Consider the following 23,209-nt stretch of genomic DNA (forward strand, 5'->3'; position numbering starts at 1 on the left):
CAGCTCTGGTGTGTGAAGACCTTAAGCATTCGCCCTTCAACCCAGTGGGACACTAGATTCCACGTGCTTCGGACCAGTGCTTGACTCATTCATTTTCACCGAAACCTTTTGGGGTTTGGGTTCAAATTGAGCTTACATTTTTTTCATGTACCTCCAGGGAGAAAAGGGGGAAATGGGGCTGCGTGGACCACCGGGAGGTGCTGGCTTAAAGGTATGAACTTGCAGGGATTATGATTTATGATTTAACATGCCTACCTGACAACATTTTCGAAACAATGAACCCATTAAGTCGATTCTACAAATGCCGTCAAAATCAGTAATTCTCAAACTTGCTAGGTTTTTAAAAAATGTTCACAAATAGCATATGTACAACTTTGCAGTGCAGCAAGTGTGAGCTCGTATATCTGGTATTTTATTTTGACTAGCCAACTCTAAAATAATGAAATATGACACTATGCACTGGTTTTAATTGGTACATAGTACATACCTACTTGATTTTGTGAGCTGCTATTTGTGGTGAATGTTCTGCCAAAATAGGGATGCTGCTGGGGGGCATGGTGGCACAGTCGGTACTAGCACTGCTAGAAGGTCCCAGGTTTGTTTCCCGCTGTGGGCGCTGGGGGCGTGTTCTCTCCTCCGCAACATCAGTGCCCATACCCTAGCTGGGGTTGTGTCCCCTAGGGTAGGTACTCACAAAAAACATGCAGTAATCCTGGTCTGTATACTGCCTCCCCCTGGTCAGCCGGGGCGCCTGATAGAGGGGAAAGGAACTGGTTGGAATAACGTGTTCCTTCCATGAGAGAGAGAGAGAGAGAGAGAGAGACATGCAGTATCTTACAGTGTGTTCCACCATGCAGTATTATTATGAATCATTACCGTATCTTGTGCAGGGTGTTCAGGGGCCTGTTGGAATGCCAGGAGTGATCGGCCTTAAAGGAGAACAGGTACTTTTGACTTTCAAGTCTCACTCATAATTTACTGCGTTTTCTGTGAGCAACTCGAAAATAGGCTGTGTTTGAATAGGTTTGCTATGTGAGCATTTGATATTGAGTGTGGTCTCTGTTTCATAACATTGTCTTTGTTTTATTTAGGGCCATATTGGTCCTTCTGGACCAAGGGGTACATCAGGAATGCCAGGCCTCCCTGTAAGTCTGTTTTCTTGCAAATGTTTAAATCCTTTTGGTGTTCAATAGCCATTTTATTGCCACATTTTCAATTTTGCTATGGATTATGACTGTATTCGGTCCACAATCTCCTTGGAAACAGCAGCTCCCTGGGCTCTTCAAACTCTGACACCATGGCTAATGGGTGCTTAATTCAATAGTTGGGAGTGCTAAAAGGTTGCCTTTGTTGTTAGTAGTTCCACACATTATCGCTGCTGTCGGGTGGAAGCCTCAGACGACCTAAACCATTTTTTATTTTAAAAACGTTTTAAAATAGTTGGGGGGAAAAAAAGCTTACAACACGTCGCATCATGGCATGTTGTGAGCTTGTAGAACTGCTAGTATTTCCACTACTTTTGTGCGACACTCTTGGATGATGAACTACTAGGGCATTCATTTATAAATAAATAATTCTGCCCGACAGCAACAATATGTACAGTAAATTGACTGTAATGTAGGAAGAATGTTGATCAGTTTTTCCCTCATCTCTTGCAGGGTTTCTTTGGATTTAAGGTATGATAAGTGTAATAACTTTCCCTATGCTTCAGACTCACTGATGCTTACTGTATGTTCATCTTATGTCATGAGAAAATGTTACTATTGCTCTGGATTATTTGTTGACTGCAAAAGTCATTATAAACTGGATGCACCATCGAGATACTGTATAGGCCCACTGTCAGAGGATGATTGGCTTTTGTAAAAGTGTACATTGACATATTTACACGTTACACGTACACAATGTGAATTGCTTAAATAAGTCATACCATAGCTACTGTAGCAGAGTGGTGGGCAGCACTGGCTCAGGAGGTACAGTAGCCGTCCTGGAATCGGAAGGTTCCGGGTTCGAACGCCGACTCCTCCTGGCTTTATGTTGAAGTGTCATCCTTGAGCAAGACACTGAACGCCTAACTAGTTTCTCATGACGAGCAGGTTGGCATCTTCCATTGGTTGCATAGCTCTGCCGTCTCAATTTATATAATTTAGATAGCATTTTATGTAGATGTAGTACTCTATAGTGTATATGCTTATTAGTTTCATTAGATAGATATTCCACTGTTAGACTGATGTTAGGTTCTTAGCTTACGTATGATTCTTGATGACTATGTTCATGTATGTGACGTATTACGTACCATATGTTGTCCTTGGTTACTGTAAAGCCCTCTGGATTAAATACCTAAATTGTACTGTACCATCTCCCCCTTAGGGTCTGAAAGGCTTCCCAGGTTTACCTGGTCAACAAGGGACGAGGGGCTTACCGGTTAGTTGGACATCTTACGCATCTGTTTAAAGTGTGTGTGTGTGTGTGTGTGTGTGTGTGGGGGGGGGGGGGGGGGGGGGCACACACACCAGAGTTGAAGTGATTATGTAGAGTTGTAATTTGACCGACCTTTGTGGGTTTTAGGGACCAGCAGGGCTGGCCGGGCTCCCAGGGCCTTCGCTGAACATCACGCTGACTCAGCTCAAGGTAACATGATGCATTGTGAGCTTGTGACAGGTATAGACTATAGTAGGTGTGTGACAGGTATAGACTATAGTAGGTGTGAGACAGGTATAGACTATAGTAGGTGTGTGACAGGTATAGACTATAGTAGGTGTGAGACAGGTATAGACTATAGTAGGTGTGTGACAGGTATAGACTATAGTAGGTGTGTGACAGGTATAGACTATAGTAGGTGTGTGACAGGTATAGACTATAGTAGGTGTGTGACAGGTATAGACTATAGTAGGTGTGTGACAGGTATAGACTATAGTAGGTGTGTGACAGGTATAGACTATAGTAGGTGTGAGACAGGTATAGACTATAGTAGGTGTGTGACAGGTATAGACTATAGTAGGTGTGTGACAGGTATAGACTATAGTAGGTGTGTGACAGGTATAGACTATAGTAGGTGTGTGACAGGTATAGACTATAGTAGGTGTGTGACAGGTATAGACTATAGTAGGTGTGTGACAGGTATAGACTATAGTAGGTGTGTGACAGGTATAGACTATAGTAGGTGTGTGACAGGTATAGACTATAGTAGGTGTGTGACAGGTATAGACTATAGTAGGTGTGAGACAGGTATAGACTATAGTAGGTGTGAGACAGGTATAGACTATAGTAGGTGTGTGACAGGAATAAACTATAGTAGGTGTGTGACAGGTATAGACTATAGTAGGTGTGTGACAGGTATAGACTATAGTAGGTGTGTGACAGGTATAGACTATAGTAGGTGTGAGACAGGTATAAACTATAGTAGGTGTGTGACAGGTATAGACTATAGTAGGTGTGTGACAGGAATAAACTATAGTAGGTGTGTGACAGGTATAGACTATAGTAGGTGTGTGACAGGTATAGACTATAGTAGGTGTGTGACAGGTATAGACTATAGTAGGTGTGAGACAGGTATAGACTATAGTAGGTGTGAGACAGGTATAGACTATAGTAGGTGTGTGACAGGTATAGACTATAGTAGGTGTGAGACAGGTATAGACTATAGTAGGTGTGTGACAGGTATAGACTATAGTAGGTGTGAGACAGGTATAGACTATAGTAGGTGTGTGACAGGTATAGACTATAGTAGGTGTGAGACAGGTATAGACTATAGTAGGTGTGAGACAGGTATAGACTATAGTAGGTGTGAGACAGGTATAGACTATAGTAGGTGTGTGACAGGTATAGACTATAGTAGGTGTGTGACAGGTATAGACTATAGTAGGTGTGAGACAGGTATAGACTATAGTAGGTGTGTGACAGGTATAGACTATAGTAGGTGTGTGACAGGTATAGACTATAGTAGGTGTGTGACAGGTATAGACTATAGTAGGTGTGAGACAGGTATAGACTATAGTAGGTGTGTGACAGGTATAGACTATAGTAGGTGTGAGACAGGTATAGACTATAGTAGGTGTGAGACAGCCCTCTTGCAATGTGCTGCACCCTATCATCTCTGCAAACTCTAACCTTTAATAAAGACTCTGAACTTTGCTGAACAGTCGGCATTGCAGTCTTCTGTATTCAGCTGGTTCTCAGCCTAAGTGTACCCAGAGGCCCACCACAAGGGAGGACGTGCAGGTTAATTGGCATGCTCATTGTAACTCTACCGTATGATGATTAAAAGTGTGCGTGCGTGTGTGCGTGTGTGTGTGTGTGTGTGTGTGTGTGTGTTTTTCCTCTAGGACCTGATGTATGTGTCAGATAAGCCGAACTACCCGCTGATCCAGAGTCTGCTGGATTCTCTGGAGCAGGACCTCAGGCTGCTGATCGATCCTCCTGATGGCACTAAGGAGCATCCTGCCGCCAGCTGCCTTGAGCTGTGGTTCTGCCACCCCAACTATTCCAGCGGTCGGTCTAAAGCGTTGGTTCTCCACCTTTTTCATGTCAATCCAATCCAATCCAATCCAATCCACTTTATTTATGAAGCACATTTACAGTAACAACAACAGAGTTAAAACAAAGTACTAAAATACTAAAATACCAAGGGCAAAAACAACAATACAAAAACAGGGCAACATAAAGGCATAATGCAGTGGAAGCAGCAACTCTTAATCAGCATGTTCGAACGCCAAGGAGTACAAGTGAGTTTTCAGACGTGATTTAAACACAGGCAAGGTTTGAGGAACTAACACGAGTAAGACGCGCGAACGCGGGAAGCGAACGCAGATCGTAAATTGCAATAACAATTAGAATAAATTGTGTCCATATATGGGCACAAAAGGGGCCAGGTCCACAACAAACAAATCACTGGCCCCTTTTGTGCCCATATATGGAGCTGAGTGGACCTGGCCCCTTTTGTGCCCATATATGGAGCTGAGTGATTGCTGATGCAACACACTCCATATTTGGATAGCGGGACAGACACACAGACAGACAGACATGATCTGCTAGGTCTCATAGTAAGTGCTCACTGCGTTCGCAATGAGGTGGAAGTTCATTCCACAGTGTGGGCGCTACAACGGACAATGATCTATCCCCCTGGGATTTCAGCTTTGATTTAAGGACCCCCATCTTAAAATAGTTGGTGCCAGAGACCCTCCATACAAGAATTGTGTTGTTAAAAAGTGAAGTAGTAGTGCAAGGTCTCAACGCATCAGGTGAGAGCTTGAAAAATCGTCTATTTTCAAATAGCAGATGTATTGTACATAGGGTTAAAGTGTTTTTTTAAACAGATTTGTACGTATCTATTATTAAACTGATGCGCTTTGCACACTAAAGTCCATTCCATCAGTAAGGTTTCTTTATATTATGATCTAATGCATTAGAACAAGTAATGCATTTCACCTCTGGGGAATAGCTATGGGTTTGAGTCCTTCGTCCCTGAATATCAGTTCATATTGTGCTTACTCTCTGCAGGCATGTATTACATCGACCCCAACCAGGGCAGTCCAGCTGATGCTCTACTGGCCTACTGCAGTTTTTCTGAAGCTTCAAAACAAACCTGCCTTCATCCTCGAGAGTCCCAGGTACATAATCACCAACATGAAGTTGTATTTATTTTTGAGGGTCGCTAGCCCTTCCTATATTCAGCTATTGGTGTAGATTTTTGTCTTACACAAACATAACATTTGTCCATTTTACTAATTTTCTTTAGTTATGTGTCTGAGCAAATCTGTATTTTTGTCCTACGTATATACAAAGAAATTACATTTCCATTGACAATGAATGGAGAATGTACGTTATGTGACTGAGCAAATCGACATGTTACATCATGATGATGTACGATGATAAGAGCGCCCCTCACTTCACACGGTGTGATTTATTTTATTTGATCTTTTACGTTTCCTATAATATTATATAGCAGCACATCTACAAGCCCACAAATCTGCTATTTTCAAAGTTGTTTTCAATTCAAATTGTCCATTCCCCAAGGGAGACACCACATTTCTCTTGTGGGTCTTGAGCTAATATTACATATTATTATACATTTTAATATTGTGCCTATATAAATTTCCTTGCACATGCACCAAATCTCAAAAACCAATGCATTGATATCAAATTCTATTTTCTAACACTTAACTTAACACTTAGGGATATTTCACTTTCAAATATGTTTGGGGTTTGAAAGTCTACTCCGGCTTTTGTGAGCAGTTTTTAAGCTGTAGATAGATATTTGATTTTAATTTTATTAGACACGCTCCTTCCTATACAAACCCATTGTACTTCAAACTTCATTTTAACGATGTTAGATTAATTGAAAACGCACTTCCCTGGTTCTTGTGACTGATATTGGCCTTCTAATGGCCTTCTTCTGTTGATGTCAGGTGTGTGTTTGTGGAGTGTGTTCTACTCGCGTAACCCTACATTTTAACAGCTGGCGAACAGCGGCGACCATGGGCGATAAAAATCTCCTAGTGGGCGTTCCTGCTGTCATTACCGTATGTCTACGCTTTGAAGTGCATGAAAAATGAGTAACGTAAATTAAGCTGCTGTGGTCCAGTAAACTGTTCTCCTCAGAACTGCGAAGTGGAACTAGGAACCAAATTTAGGTGGTATATGGTTCCGCGTGGAGGGTAAACAAAGACATTGCTCCGCCCACTTTTCGACTATCCCCTCTTCGCCTGCTATCGCCAGTAGTTGCCGTGTCCCATAGACAATAAGGCACTTTGGGACAATATACCAGGCTGTCGCCCGCTGTTAAAACCATAGAGTAATAAAAGGATAGAGACCGAACCGGAGTGTTAGCCCCCCCCCCCCCCACTATTCATTTCGATGGAAGTTGCTCAGTGGCATTTTGAAACACCGGAAGACTGCCGGAAGTACAATTACCAGTAAGACGCGCAAACGCGGGAAGCGAACGCAGCTCGTACATATTTGGGTTTTGGACGTATAACTGCTTTGGGGACTCCTTATATGGTTATGGCTGAGTCATGGTGACGTATTGATGCAACACACTCCATATTTGGACGTAGCTCCATATATGGGCACAAAGGGGGGGGACACACACAGACAGACAGACAGACAGACAGACAGACAGACAGACACACAGACAGACATGATCTGCTAGGTCTCATAGTAAGTGCTCACTGCGTTCGCAATAATTCAATGGCTCGAGTGAGCGGAAGTGGACGTCCGTCCACCCCCATGAACATGCTGCAGTTCCACTTTTTGCCAGTAGGTAGTGGCAACGTTGGATAGCCTTACTGGGGGCTTGGTTAAAACGCACCCAGTAAGGCATCAGTGTGGTGGAAACGCTGAAAACACTGATCACTAGTACCTTTTCCACCACTGTCCATATTTGGGCCACACTGATGTCATACCGACGACATGTGGAACTACATATTTGGGCATATATTTGTTCTTAAAACAGTGCGGTTCGACATTCACCTGTCACTGTTGTTAAAAGCATTGTACTGTACACATTTTACCAATTTAAACTGACGATACATTACACAATGGACCTAGCGGAACAGCTCAACCAGCTGGAGGCAGACCTGCGGGAGGTGTGCTCCCGGATAGAGAAGGCAGAGAAGGACAAAGCAGATCTCCTGTCTCGGCAGGAGCAGGTGAGACTGCAGCTGAGACAACAGGCCAGAAGAGACGCCGACCCAGCGACGTACGCAGTAAAGATCACCAACTATGCGTGGGACCAGTCAGACAAATATGTCAAGATTTACCTCACGCTTAAGGGTGTGCACGAGATTCCCTCTGAGAATGTGGAGGTTAGCTTCACGGAGAGGTCGTTCTCTGTGCTGGCAAAGGGTCTGGAGGGGAAGAACCACCAGATGACAATTGTGAATCTGCTTTGCCCCATCGATCCAAAGGACAGCTATAAAAAGATAAAGTCAGACAACTTGATGGTTATGTGCAAGAAGCAGAAGGCTGAGAAGAAGTGGGACTACCTAACGCAGGTGGAAAAGCAGTCTAAAGACAAAAAGGATGCTAAGCCTGCTATGGATGAGAAGAACGCAGACCCCGGAAAGGCTCTCATGGATATCATGCAGAAGATGTACTCGGAGGGAGATGACGAGATGAAGCGGACCATTAACAAGGTCTGGGCCGAGTCCCAGGAGAAGAAACTCTGAGGCGAGAACCTGATGGATTTCTAAGCTGTGCAATTCCCATCTTTGTGGGGTTGGCAAAAGGACCTTTCTGTGTGGAGTTTGCTTTGCATGTTCTCCCGTGTCCCCTAGTAGGTGCACTCTCAAAAAAATATACAGTAATTATACTGGTCTCTACTACCTCGCGCCTGATGCAGGGGAAAGGTACTGGTTGGAATAACATGTTCCTTCCATGTGCCACGTTCAACCGGGGAAACTCCCCCCTGTCGGATGAAAAGAAGCGGCATGAGGTCAGTCCGTTGCTCTCCCCAGGTTGGCAGAGGAAGTGTAGAGCCCATGATTACATTAGACAATTGACACTGGGTGAAAAAAATCGTTGTTGTGGGTTTAAAAAAGAAAGAAAAAAGAAAAATCTCCATTCTACAGATATGTTTGAAATGGCAAAGGGTGCAAGCACACCCCAAGTATTTGAAATAACTAAGACAACATTTAGTCCCTCTATTAGTTCAAGCCGTTTCCTTGTGAACACTGCTGGCGAAATGTTTGATTTTGCAACAATGGAAATCCGAAGCTAGCCCTGTGTTTCAGCAGTGGCTTAGAGACTTGGGCAATGTGCTACACATGGAGAGAATTTGGTATGCAAACAACAAAAAAGATCACATCTTCTTGAAAATATGCCAGCCGGTCTCTGTGGAACACGTCGGTCTCGTTGGAACACGTGCCCCAAGTGGCCCCTCAAGTGCTTGAGAGCAGTTTGGGTTAGGATTACTCTGTATAATATATGTTGCACCAACAAGTGTATCACATGCTGTCATCTCCTCAGATACATTTTTGGCTGGTATTTTATTTTTTTCCTTTTTTCATCTTTTCTGTTTCTTCATCCCTACTCTCTTCATTGTATTGTTATTGACTTGCTTGACTTAAGCCCTTTGCTCCTCTAGGGTGCATAGGCCGTTGACAAATGTCCTCCATTTCACTCAGTTTTTAGCCGTTCTTTCGAGATCTCCCCAGTTAAGCCCTCTCTCTGTCATTTCTCCCTCGATACTTCTTCTCCAGCTGTTCCTGGGGCAACCTCGTTTCCTTTTTCCTTGGGGGTTCCATTTCAGGGCTTGTCTGGTGATGTTTGTCGCAGGTTTTCTGAGGGTGTGGCCAATCCAACTCCACTTTCTTTTTCGGATCTGTAAGTCAATGGGGTCCTGGCTTGTTCTTTTCCACAGGTCCACATTGCTTACTTTATCCCTCCACCAGATGTGGAGGATTCTCCTGAGGCATGTGTTTGTGAATGTTTGCAGCCTGTGTGTTGTAAGTGTTGTTGTCCTCCAGTTCTCGGCTCCATACAGAAGCACCTGTTTCACACTGGAGTTGAAGATGCGCATTTTGGTGTTGATGGAGATGTTCTTTGAGCTCCAGATCCTCCTGAGCATGTTGAACACCACTCTAGCCTTGTTGGTTCTGCTTTTTATGTCAGCGTCTGTCCCTCCGGTGGTGCCCACAACACTGCCTAGGTAGGTAAAAGCTTCTACCTCCTCTAGGGCAGTGTTGTTCATACGGATAGGATTGGTGCTTTTGGCATGGATCTTGATCAACTGTGTTTTTGCTATTGGGAGTGAGACCGAGTTTTATTGCAGTTTGTGAGTTGTTATTATTGTTATTACTGTCTTTTTACTTTTTTGGTGGTTGGGTGGGCGGGTTTGTGTTTGTCTTTTGAGTTTGGGTTTCTTTTTGTTGTTTTCCAGAAAACTTGAAGGGTTTTAACTACCGTACCGATATTTATCTTCCTGTGACATTCCTTCAATAAAAATATTGTTAAAACAAATGAAATGACTAAGACACAATATGGCCACTTACTCAGGGCACAATTACTGGATTCTTCTTGGGCTATAATGCTGGGCCCCTCCCGTTTTCACTCCAATGGTTGCATAGGATGAAGGACGTGAATATGTGGATCACTGGGTCTTAACTTTGCCTTGCTGCCATACAACTTTACAGTCTAGTACCAGCCAGATAAGTCCAACCTGGTATCTGACTGCAGGTTGTCCAGCTTCATACATCCCTGATTACTTTTCCCCCTTTGTTTGAGCGGTGCTAGCCGCTGCAGATGCCTTCATAAAATGTTCACGCATTGTGATTGATTGGTTGGGACGATGCTTGACACTATTCAGTCGTGTCAGCGAATCACAGACGATAGTCGAAAGACTCGAAACTCCATGGTCGACACATGTCGCTCAAAGCATAGAGACTGGCTTTTACATTGACATGGCCTCAAAGCATAGAGACTGGCCTTTACATTGACATGGCCTCAAAGCATAGAGACTGGCCTTTACATTGACATGGCCTCAAAGCATAGAGACTGGCCTTTACATTGACATGGCCTCAAAGCATAGAGACTGGCCTTTACATTGACATGGCCTCCAAGGAACAAATCGTCTCTGTCGGGTGGAAACCTCATAATGTCCAAAACGGTAAAGTCTAACTCATGTTGGTTAGGTGATGTAATAATGCTGATATAAAACAAACAGTGCAAACACAAACATTAAACGCCATTAACAATAAAGAGACAATATGACATAATGAGGCACATTGTGATTTTCCCTTCATTCTCAATGGCGTTTATAAAACAAACATTAAACCTGTGTATAGGAGGGGCTGCCCCTCAAAAATATATATAGCAAAAGTGTGACACTGGGGTAAGATAAGGGCATTCATTCACAAAAAACATTAAAATGGATAACAGATAAGAGGTATATTCTGCTGTCGGGTCAAGTCAGATACTTGCTGTATCTTGGAGCCTTGGTTCCTGTCTGGTGGGTTGACCTTTTAACTTTTCATGATTCTGAATAATTTCTTTCCCCCACTATCTCAGCGATTCCCAACTGGTGGGGCGGGACACACTGGTGGGCCATGAGGGTATTAAGAATTTACATGATATTACTTTTTCTTACTGAAAATGCCGATAAATAGGAACTTAAAGGGATATTTCACTTTCAAACATGTTTGGGGTAATTATAAAATCTCTGGCTTTTGTGTTTCACCCCAAACAGTTTTTAAGTTGCTTGATTCAGTATTTAGACATTTCGATATTCATTTCATCATATTCATTCATTCACCGACTTCCTATATAAACCCATTGTGACTTCTAATGCAAAAAAATGAAATAAATAAATGAATATGGTAATTAGAAGGACAATCATTCACAACTAGAAATGCACTCTGTGGAACTTGTGCCTTGCACACAAGCAAAGCGCAAGTACTGCTACTAACTAATGTCTATTACAACTGCTGTTCTAAATCCTTAAGTTTAGACCCATACAGTATACATACATCCAAGATGTACCTCAGTAAAAGTAGAAAAGTATTAGCATCAAAATATACTAAAATACCAAAAGTAAAAGTAGTCCCATTGTGTCCCATTTCAGTTTAAAAATGTATGCAAAACAATCACACTTGTGTGAACTGTGAAGTGAGGGGCGCTCTTATCATCATACATCATCACATTCCATGCTCAGCTAATCAAATCATCACATTCCATGCTCAGCTAATCAAATCATCACATTCCGTGGTACACACAAACATACAAAGCTAGGCAGGGCTAGCGCCCCTCAAAAATGACTTGTATTTGCTTTTACTTTGTAGGCCTATATAAACGCATTGAATGAAAAAATATATCCTCATATATAGCCTCCTGACACATCGAGTTGTGTCACACACCAGCAGCGACAAGTGTTGCTAGTTTTGTAATAATAATCAAAATCTACTAGTAACTAAAGTTTTCAAATAATTGTAGTGGATAAGTAAAAGTATTGACAATTGTAAATGCTCAAGTGATGTAACAAATACGTCAAAATTGTATACTTACAGTCACTGGAAAAATATGGGAAAGCATTGTCATTATATATTGTTTGGTTGACTATATTAAAAATCACACCTGTGTGAAGTGAGGGTCGCCCTTATCTTACAACATCGAGGAGGGAATTCTAACTCATGTTGCTATGATTGGGTGATGGAATGATGATGTAAAACAAACGGTGACAAAACAAACATTAAATTATCTTTATTGTTAATGGCGTTTTTAAAACAAACCTGTATATATTTTGTGCATCCCAAATTAGCATCTTGGGATGCACACAATTTCGAAGTCACAGAACAGAGTGAGGAGGCGGCAGGAATTAAGGTATTGTATAGCGTATGCGTAGGCTATGTATGTACAATATATGTCGCCTGGCTCACTACATAGTCCCACTGGTCCTATGGACCATGCTGCTGCAGGCTCCTACTCCCGAGATAGGACCTCTTGAGTTATAATATGCAGTGAGGACAGTCCGGGGTGATGGTGGTTGTAAGACCTCCACAGAGTCCACATGTTGCAAGACTGTGTCAGGCAGACAGTCGTGTTCCTACTGTATGTATGTATGCTGGTCCCAAATGGACCTCCTGCTAGCTCCTATGCCCGAGATAGGAGCTTAATAGTGGGCATAGTGAAGACTGAGGAGGGTCAGCCCCCCCATTAGTGGAGGTTATAAGACCTCCGGTGCATGATTGTGTGTCAGGCAGGCAGGGGTGTCCCTATTTCCCCAGTGACTGATCATTATGGCTCAGAGTGTCCTCTCCCCTCTCCAGAACAGCCATAAATATGCAAAAATTGAAAGAAATCACACGTGTATGAAGTGAGAGGCGCCCACTGTATTTATATGGCCACATGCCTTCTTACGTTGTATTTAGTATACCCTATACAAACATTAAAGTCCATAGACTTGGCTGACTGGCAAGAGTATGGTAATACATCAAATAAATTGTAATCAAGTAGGCCTAAGCTAAGAACCTAACATCCGTCTAACAGTAGAATATCTGTACAATGAAACTATGAATATATACTCTATAGTGCTGTCTACATAAAATGCTATCTAAATTACATAAGTTGAGCCTTTGAATACGCCTGTAAGGTCGTCAAGGGCTGGCTAGGGCAAGTGTCATGGCACGTGCTACGGGCTAAGATGGAGTTTGAAGAGGTGGGTTTTCAGACTAAGGCGGAAGATGAGTGAGTCTATACAGTTCTGATTGCAATGGGAAATTCATGCCATATAGTTTTGGAGCCAGAAGTGAGAAGAGCCTGGGACGTGTAGAGTGTTGTCCCAATGTCCCAGCGTTATAATGAATGATCTCATCTGCAAGATTCCCTGTGTTGGCTGATCTGAGTGTGTGGGGTGGTTTGTATAGGGTGAGGGTCAGATCACACAGATATGAGGGTGCCATACGTTTGGTTGCTTTGAAGGCCAGCATCAGAGTTTTGTATTCTGTGCAGGCAGCAACTGGGAGCCAATGGAGGGAGCGGAGAAGCGGGAGACATGAGAATTTTGGCTGGTTGAGACCAAGCGTGCTGCGGCATTATGGATCATGTATGCTGAAAGCAATGCTTGTTTGTTGGATAGCAGCAGGGGTACAGCAGGGAGGTTAGATTGGCAAAGTACATGTGAAATTCATTTTGCACTAAAACCCCACACAACTACAGTCTCGGGAATAAGATGTCTGAGACAAGCAAATCTGAACCCTATCCGCACCACACTCCACCACCATCCCAGCGTGGTCACCAACTAGATAAATGTTGTGATAGCTCTGTACTGACTAGCACACCCTCTATAGGCCCATAATGGGCCATTCCTCTCCACTGTATCCCCACTGAGGAGTTCATCTTCCCCATAGCAGACCATAGCAAAGTGGCTATTCTTTCCTACTGCGTGTGGTGCAAAGACAATATATTTTGTGAGCTAGATCACCTACCCCCAGTTTGGGAACAACTGCCTAGGGCACTTGGATTATTATTATTATTATTATTTTGCCAAACACCTTTACAAACAAGACATTTCTTCCAAGAAATATTCCCAGGTTATCACTTGCAGGCTTTTACAAATGTCACAGTACCACCCAGTAATAATGAATGTATTCCCTATTGGTATGGTATCAAAAGAGATCTGGAAGCTTCAGCAGAATGTGAATTATTTATATATATGCTAATTGGATTCCTAGATCACCAAAACATGGGGTTAGGCACCAAAATTACTTGTCTACCGTGAATAATGAAGGAGTAATGGTCTTTTAAGGAACTGGCGGCGGTGGCCATCTTGGAAATCTAACCTTTCGCATGGTCAAACTTCGGTAAACTTTTAGTATGTTATTAAGGACACCCAATACTACAAAAAACTGTTGAGCCTTCTGTTACAATTTTTTGTACCGCCTAATCCTCATCCCCCACATCATCCTCATCCTCGTCTTTGGGTAGGAAGGAGGCTTGCCAATCTAGCAGAGTATCGGCCTGTTTCTCTATCAATTCCAGGTAGTTCAGGAGATTGTCGTCTTCGATCCCTCCAGAGCCGGAACTGTCCAAACTCTCCTTTTCCTTTATTGCAATGTTTTGTGCCTTGCAAATGTCTTTCACCAGGTCTCTGATCTTCGACATGATGGCATTCGTGCTGTTTAGCTCACGCTCAAGCTCTTCTATTTTAGTGTCCAAATCTTTCTGTTTGACATCTGTGTCTCTCATCATGTCCCGGTGCAGCGCTTGCAGATTTAGGTCCTCGAGTTTCATCCTCACAATCTCCACTTCCATGTCCTTTATGTGCTTCCTCAGTCCCTCAGCCTCGTCGTTTTGATTGCTTATGGTGTCGACAAGCTCGTGGTTAACTCTCTCGCCTTCCACGTACCTGTCGACCACCATGTCCAGGCTCATGTCAAACTCCCCCGTCACCGCCTTGATTCTCAGAAACACCGCGTGTAGCGTTTCCACCGACTCTCCCCCGGCCTCGACAAAGCTTTTCTCCTCTGCGTCTGGATCAATCCTCTTGTGGCACTTGGTGGTCGTGAACTCCCAGAGGCGCTGCCGACGTGCGAGAACCAGTCGCAGTTCCTCTCTCTCTGCGTCGTACTGGGGTAGCTCCCCGGCGTCTTTCTCCCTCATCCTGGTCATCTTCCGCAGAGTCTCAACCCTGGCGTCGTATGCAATGTTGGTCGCATTGATCACGTCCATCACCTCCTTGCGGATGGCCTGCAGCTCCTGCTCTAGCTTGTGGAAAATTACCTGGAAATGGAGGCGCTCCTTGTGCAAGACGTCAAGCTCATTTCTCAGATGGTCGTTTTTCGTCCCCTGCTCGCTGAAGTACGACAGGGCTACATACAGCCTGTCATCTAGGGTCCGTATGTCCTTCTCGGTCAGCCAGGCTTGGGACTTCTGTTTATCACTTGTGTGGGCTTTCTTTTTCAGAGTCTTCAAAATGCTGGTGATGTCTTTCTCCAGCTCTGTCTGGCATTGCCTCTCTCTCTCAAGACCGCCGTCTATTTCGCCGATCTCCAGTAGGAGGCAGAGGCGCTGGGCGTGCTTCGTGACCTGCTCGTTCTTTGATGCTAAAAGAGTTAGCTGAATATCATTCTGCCCTCTGTGCAGCTTGTCTATCTCCTTTTGTTGTTTGAGAATGTCCACGTGGCCATGGGTGTCGTGCAGTTGTTTCTTCCGCCGTTCTCTTTTCAGGATCCTGAAATCTCTATCGAGCATTTTCAGGGTTCTATCACTGTTGTGAGAACCCATGGTTGAGCTGTCACCACGCATGGCTTCGTAAATCCTCAGTATGTAAATAAAAGTTTATATGTGGCTCACCGGAAAGAATACCCAATGAGCCTTATATCAATATAATGTGTGGTATGCAGTGACGTCATCAGCCGTGCTGACACAATCCTGTCTGGGAACACGTTGCCAATGGCAATTCTTTTTGCTTTCTTGAGAAATCGATGTCCATCGATCAACATTTAAATGCTCAATAACGGAGTCACAAAATGAACTAAAAATATGTGGGAAGGGCAAGGATGTGGTGTCTTGCATTAGAGATTACTTGAACAGAGAAATCTGTTTTTTAAGATCTGCTTTTTAGTGCCTTGGGCTGTTTTCGTTTGATGTAGGTATGTGTACCTGCTCAGTCGGTTAAAAACGTTACGTTTTAGCTTTGGTGATTTTGAAAGATTTAAAAAGATATACCAGTGATATACTTATTTGACTATAATTGCACACAGTGTCACAATTTTTTTTATTTTTCCAGTTTTTCATGTGTAAATGAGGTAACAGTAACTGGTGTATTAACTTTGTGTTTAGGGTTTTTTCCTGGGGCCTGTTTCACGAAACTTGGATTAACTAATCCAGGATTTAGGCCAAAACCAGGCTTTTTCAATCCAGGTCTTTACAGCCTGGTTTATTCCGTTCCACTAAAGCCAAGCGAGGCTCCGAATTGGTGAATTTGGCGAGCTGGGATCAGCAAGCCTGGCTGAATAGACAGCCTGGCTTTTTGTCTCTAGACCCATTCTGTGGAACACAGATTTACTGACCCTTCTTCATGGGGTATTATGGCAGTTTAGTAATGCATCCTTAATAGTTGCATTACTGTATATCTCAGTATCTTTACTAATCTATTCAAGACTTACTGATACAAGGACTTAAGCTTCTAAAATAAATACTGCTGCTGTAATTATAGAACATAGAATTGAGAGAACATACTCTCAATAGTGGATAGACTGAATGATTAACTACCCCAAAAATATAGTTTACATTTTACCACTATTAACTTAAAACAGAATTAATGATATTGTCGCATTGTGATATTTGGCCATAACTCCCTCCTCTGAGGGAGCTACCTTTGGGGAAGGGGGTTGTTGTCCAGACAGGGGCCAGACTGGTGAACTGTGGGTCATGGGTCCAATAGTGGGTGAAACGTTACAATGGTAATATGTTGTAAAACAATGAGTAATGGTAATATTTAGTGGTTTTCACTTTTACAAAAAAATTATAATAATATAATATAATAATTCTTCTTAACCGTGCACTTGCACGACAGCAAACCTATTCTGGGGAACATTCACCAAAAGCAGCTGATCTACAAGCTCACAAGCTGTCATGATGTTGTGCAGCCTATATATTTTGGTTATTTGATTTTATATAGTGCTTAAATTAGTCCTTTAATGCAGACCGATACAAATAAGGCAACATAAACCCATAATAATTGAATAAGTCTGGAAAACATCATTGGTTTGTGATCAGTTTGACCTGGCTGTTAGCCTGGTCCGGAGCAGGCTAACAGCCAGGTTTAAAGGTCTAAATCCAAAGCATTAGTTTCCATGGTAACTAATGTAGCATCACTTTCATGAAACCGAATCAAGCCTCAACATATCCAGGTTAACTGGTTAAATTATTCTGGCAAGATTAACCAGCTTTCATGAAACCGGTTAATCGCTGATCCAGGATATATTAAGCCAGGATATGTGTTAAATCCCGGTTTAATCTCTAATCCAAGTTTCGTGAAACAGGCCCCTGGAGGCTGAGCCCTTGACAGACAAACGGGCCAATGAAATAAACAGAAATATAGTGACATCACATTATCAGCCCCTCCCCTAAACCCTCCCCCTTTATCATACAACTACAGCTGTGGGTGCGGCTTCAGTTCAGGTGGATCACCACCTATCACCACCCACCAGGCAAACCAGGCATACTTAATGAACCGGTGGGCGTGTCCACATAAAAACATGATTTTAACAAATACTGTACACTTTTTGGAAAAGGTTCTTCCTCCTTATATTATAATAATAACTGATGATCATGTTTTAGGGTGGAAAAAATCATGGCACTCCATCTTTAACATTCAGTGGCAAAGGGCCAATGGGAAATCTTGAACATTGCCTATTTAAGGGCCCTAGTATGACCTTATGTTTTGTTTCATTTTAAAGTAAGGAACATATCTAGCTAGCCTCACTACCAGTTGGTGGCCTTTGCTGTGACACAATGGTATCTTAGTTGTGCTATTGACAATGCCTCAGCCAATGACATTGCTAGGTTGGAACTAACTCTGACGTCATTGCTGCAAATATAAACTGAATATAAATGTCTGATTAATCATGTATGAAATGTATTTGTTATTCAGTGGAAAAGGAACAGAGTGTTTATATACACAACATTCCATCTGCTGACTACGAAATGGTGCAATTGCATCTGAAACGAGAGGATGAAAGCCAATTTCTGTTCAACACCAAGGTGGATGTCCCCCTGGAGGCCCTGATCCAGCAAATCACATCCATTTACAATGGGAGACTCAAAGTGGACAGGATATGTTCAGAGATCCCAGATCTGTCGGACCACGGTATCACACTTCCCCCCAACATGCAGGGCTTGACCCATGAACAGATTGTGGACCTGAAACTGAGGGATGAATGGCAGGACAAGTGCCTCCCCAGTGGAGGTCCAGTGTTGAGGAGGGACAAGATGGGAAAGAGGAATGGACGTGGTCCAAATGAGAAGATGAAAGAGGTGCTGTTGAAAACAATGGAAGCCGCAAAGGCACTGATCTCAAAGAACCACGTGCTGGCCAATGTCTACGTCACCACGGAGATAGTGAAGGAAGCCTTGGACCAGCTGAGGGGTGCAGTCACGATCGTTTACCCCACGGGGCTGCCTCCCCACGACCCAATCAGGATGGAGTTTGAGAACCGGGAAGAGCTTTCGGGGGACCAGGCCTCCCTGCAGGTGATCACGGAGGACGAGTGTCAGCTGTGGTGGGCTGGCAAGGAGTTGCAGAGGGGGAAAAAGCTACAGGATTACATCGGCAGAAATGAGAAGTCCAAGATTGTCATCAAAATCCAAAAGAATGGCAGAGGAGCGCCGGCGAGAGAGCCCGTGATCACAGAAGAACAGAAGAAAGAATTCATTCTACACAATTACAGGAGACGGCAGGAGCTGACTAAATTGGAGGTGGCTGATGACGATAGCCATCTGGAGTCTGAGTGGTCCGACACACAGGCTCTGAAGAGACAGTTTCAGGGTCTCACCAACATCCGATGGGGGCCTAGATAGAACACACGCACGCACACCACACCACTGGAGAAAGACATTTTCATGAAAAGGGGTCTGACCTCAAGGGGTCTGACATTGAGGTGTGACCTCAATGTCAAACTTGAAATGTGGGCGTCTCTACTTTCAGTTCCCTATAAAGAAATCAACAAAGATCTCACTTCTCTCTCGCTGCCCAACTGCCTCACACAACAGATGAACATTAATACTAAATACAACATGCCTGATTCTGTTCCCTAAACACTGTGCGATACTTCCCGGTACCCCAGAGTGAATGCATTATTCTAAGTAGGGAATCAAATATATTTGTGGTTCAGGTTTGAGCTACATGCTAATCAGAAGTTCACTGTCCTGATACAAAGGTCTCAGCCCTAATGTGTGACTTCCTCTCTGTCTGCAGATGCCAATGAGAGCCTGGATGGATGATTCCTTTACAGAGGGTTCTTTCGAGTGGCTCAGCAAGCTAGACCAGGGATTTCAGGTCTGAACTCTCTATAGTGCCAGACTGCGAGTCTATGTAGTCTGAATATGTACCTAAATAAATAAAATTAACGTGTTTTAGTTATGGCATTGGGATCGGGGCTGTCACTATCATCATTTAATAATCATTGAAATGTCTTTAAAGCAACTAGAGGATATGACTGGCACCTGCTTTCTTTTGTCTTTCCAGGACACTGTGTTTGATACCTGTTTTGTCTGATAATTATTATTAATATTAATCGTAGTAGTATTTTATATGTCATGCTGTAGATAATAGCATTCAGTATTATTAGTCCAAATTCCACTGTTTTTCAGTTTCACTACCCAGCTGCCACTGTGGTCCAGATGCGCTTCCTGAGGCTTCACAGTAACACTGCCATCCAGAAGATGACCTACTCCTGCCACCCAGGGCATATACTAGGCCAGGTAGACAGAGATGTCAAATTCCTGGCAGATACAAGGACACAAAGTTACTTGGGAGCGCTTAAAGACTGTGTGGTACGTTTTGTTTTGTTTTGTACCTGCATGCACCAGGCATCCCATTTTGGCTTAATTGTGAAGGGGTCAGATGGGTGGGCCGCTTTTGAGATTTCCAAGTGGGCCCTGATCTAGAAAAGGTTGAGAACCACTCTATAGGATGTGATGTCACTGTAGATAAAAGAACAGGGACGCTAATAGGGTTGAAGTGGTTAGATACTTTTTCATAATGATTATGATCAATTTAATTTAAAATCTAAAACACAATCTAAATTATTGTGTTTCCTATGTGCCAGCCTGGAGAAGACACACGACCTGGTCCACGGGAGTCCGTGTTTGAGTTTGAGGATCTCCAACTGCTTCCTGTGAGAGACGTGGCAGTAATGGGAGGCGGAAACTTCACACACCAGTTTGGCTTCACCATCGGACCAGTCTGTTTCAGCTAAGGAGTGGAGAGAGTGGCGCCATGCTCACATCCAGAATACCATTTATGTCGGGCAGAAACCTCTTATTTCCAAATGCTAACTTTTAATGTTTTTTTCGTAAATTAACACCCTACTTGATCATACTACAGTGTCACACAAAGCATCAGAAGTAGCAGGTCCACAAGCTCAAAACACGTGAGTGTACTCGTTTTGCGCTTGTAGATCTACTACTTTTGCTATTTTCGTTTATTTGAATCCCAGAAAGGAACAGTTTTGGACATATGAGGTTTCCACCCGATGGAGGCGAAATGAGCCTATCCCCAGGAGCCGCCTCCTAAAAAAAAATTGGAGACCTGAGCCTGATTTATACTTAGTCATATGATAGCTTCGCGGACTGAAAATATCCTATCTATAAGCTCACAACCCGTTGAATCCATGGCAGGGTGCGGGCTTACAGATTGGTTATTTTCGTCCCCCGGCGTCTTCTGGCAGAGCACAAATTAGACACGAGTTAAAAGGAGTCTGTCCTCATTTTGTGAGGCCATTGCTATTAATTTCCTCCTATTGTGGAGATCATATTTCTCCACTCAACTGACTAGACACCAAAGGGTTCTTTCAGAATCACCATTCTCCCACAAGCTCCCTTTTTTACGGACAATTAGTTTTGTTTACAGAGACCTTTAAATTATACTGAATAATAATTATAATAATAATACAAAACTAAAATGTATGTTTTTTCTTATTCCTTTATATAACAGTTTCTTTTCCATTTGATTTTCATAATGCTGTTTGGCCTACTGTTATAGCCATGGACATTTTAAATCGAGTCTAAATGACCATTTTGGCCTCTCAACAACGTGTTCCCTATTAGGGTCACAGCTGCAGTACAGAGTAAAATCATTAGTGTTCATTTTACTCTGTGAATGTAAAGATTGACCCTTTTGGACAGATCCATTTTTGAGGGGCGCCAGCCCCTCCTATGCCAAGCTTTGCGTGTTTGTGTGAATCATAGCAATGATTTGATTGGCTGATCACCCCATAGCAATGATTTGATTGGCTTAGCAAAGTACATATTGAGTGCAAGTGAGGGCAGAAAAGTGAAGACGCAAATTGCGATTGCCTGGAATGTGATGATGTGTATGATGACAAGAGTGCCCCTCACTTCACACGGGTGTGATTTTTATTATTCATTTCTCACCGTAGAATCCTCAGGGTTAACTGTGGATTTGACTGTATTCTGCTATCCCAATGACCACACCAATAAACATCATCTGAGGTGTTTGTTGTAAGACCACTGCTTACTGTAAGCGGGCCATGTTGTTTTTTTGGTGCTGATTAAGTTTCATTGCAAACCTTCATTAATTCCACATTAAAGCAATGAATGATGGCAGCCATTTGATCGTATACATACTTGAAAGCTGTTATTCTCATCATGTCTTCCGTTGTAGTCTTTAGGCAAAAGTCATATTTACTCAAATACATTATTACAGTTTCTTTTATGTCCTTCATGTCTCAGGTACGTATGGTAATATACACATGGGCACTGATGCTGCTGTCTATATTGCATGTTCGTTTTGTTTAATGTTTAGTAGTGAAGCATTTTAAACAACAGCTTGCATCGCTTGATGGTTTCTTCTGCCATTTTTATCATCCAGGTTCCTACTACAGGAATCAAAAAGGGCCATTTTCTCTCACAGAAATATATATTGTTTTTGTTTGTTTTTTGTTAGAGCGTAACAGTACTGAGAAACAATTTGCTGCATACAAATGAATGCTGGCACTCATAATCCCCTGTTTGGCCCTGCAGTGAAAAATAACATAAATTTGCTATCCCTTCCTGAACACATACTGTAGTAATGAACAACTACCGGTACTCCAGTTTCTACTTTGTTCAATCTAAGAACTGCTTACGCAGTAAAGTGTGTAATGTGTTCATTGCATTTACACATATGCGGGTTGAATCACTCTCTCCAACAAATATTTCTCACCTCACATGTTTTCATTTTGTTTTTGATGTTAAAGTTTCCTAGTAACTGAATCCAAAAGAAAGTACGCACATATCTAAAAGACTTTCAGGTGTTGAACAAAAAGATACATATACAGGAGTAGTCCGCACACTGTTTTTGTAGCTCCCACAGGACATTTTATTTGGAAGGATGATGTTTGGAGCCCTTATGGGTCTTTGTCAGGTATGACGTCAAGGTACCTGATGATGACCCATAAAGGGGTCCAAACGTTGTCGGCCTTCTAAATAAAGTTTCCTAGTAAAACAGGCTGCTTGTGTCTCAGCCAATCAGTCTTAGCTGACCGATGGGCAGTGCAGAAGCATGTTTGTTACTGCATTGTCCATTTCTCACCTCACACCTCAGATGTTTTCAGATACACGTGTGTGTGTGTGTGTGTGTGTGTGTGTGTGTGTGTGTGTGTGTGTGTGTGTGTGCAATTAAGGGACTTAACAACTGACTAATAAGAATACTCTGAGGGATTTTATGCATGTGGCTGTCTTTCTTTTTTTGTAACATGATGCTAGAATTGTTAGGACTACATGTCTTTGATCAAGTCAAGGCATCTCAAATCAACCATGGTAAATGCTGCAATTAATTCATTTTGGTACTATATGTTTTAGAATTTAGATTTCTGATTATCATCATTCAATATGATTGCCTTAGCTGGCTGAGACTGATCATTGGTATTTTTTTTTATATATACTGATGGTTTACTTGTTTTGTACAAATACCTTTTTGTGAAAATATGAAATATGCTGGCCATTTGCCCTGTGTGTGATCAATCCATCAGCCCATTCAGAAACAATTATC

The 23,209-nt window shown here is 42.7% G+C and overlaps 3 protein-coding genes across 5 annotated transcripts in view; all 3 read left to right on the forward strand.

Moving 5' to 3' along the window:
- The window catches only part of LOC308309931 (uncharacterized protein), a 157,073-nt gene extending 133,864 nt beyond the window's left edge, over nt 1–23,209 (forward strand). For all 3 annotated transcript variants that reach the window (XM_080755912.1, XM_080755913.1, XM_080755914.1), the window contains 11 exons: nt 158–211; nt 891–944; nt 1,092–1,145; nt 1,659–1,676; nt 2,368–2,421; nt 2,566–2,628; nt 4,323–4,488; nt 5,497–5,606; nt 19,412–19,492; nt 19,807–19,989; nt 20,265–23,209. In XM_080755912.1, the coding sequence (XP_080612038.1) occupies nt 158–211; nt 891–944; nt 1,092–1,145; nt 1,659–1,676; nt 2,368–2,421; nt 2,566–2,628; nt 4,323–4,488; nt 5,497–5,606; nt 19,412–19,492; nt 19,807–19,989; nt 20,265–20,414 (987 nt within the window). In that variant the 3' untranslated portion in view covers nt 20,415–23,209. The remainder of the gene's footprint in view (nt 1–157; nt 212–890; nt 945–1,091; nt 1,146–1,658; nt 1,677–2,367; nt 2,422–2,565; nt 2,629–4,322; nt 4,489–5,496; nt 5,607–19,411; nt 19,493–19,806; nt 19,990–20,264) is intronic.
- LOC308309937 (calcyclin-binding protein-like) lies at nt 7,536–8,171 on the forward strand (the record flags this gene model as incomplete). Its single annotated transcript, XM_080755923.1, has 1 exon — nt 7,536–8,171. The coding sequence occupies one exon, from the start codon at nt 7,536–7,538 to the stop codon at nt 8,163–8,165; it is 630 nt and encodes a 209-aa protein (XP_080612049.1). The 3' UTR covers nt 8,166–8,171.
- LOC308309936 (cilia- and flagella-associated protein 298-like) lies at nt 18,142–19,023 on the forward strand (the record flags this gene model as incomplete). Its single annotated transcript, XM_080755922.1, has 1 exon — nt 18,142–19,023. One exon carries the CDS (start codon nt 18,142–18,144, stop codon nt 19,012–19,014), a length of 873 nt encoding a protein of 290 aa, XP_080612048.1. The 3' UTR covers nt 19,015–19,023.

Source organism: Protomyctophum bolini (assembly GCF_963924005.1).
Source record: "Protomyctophum bolini genome assembly, chromosome: 22".
NCBI classification, from domain to species: domain Eukaryota; kingdom Metazoa; phylum Chordata; class Actinopteri; order Myctophiformes; family Myctophidae; genus Protomyctophum; species Protomyctophum bolini.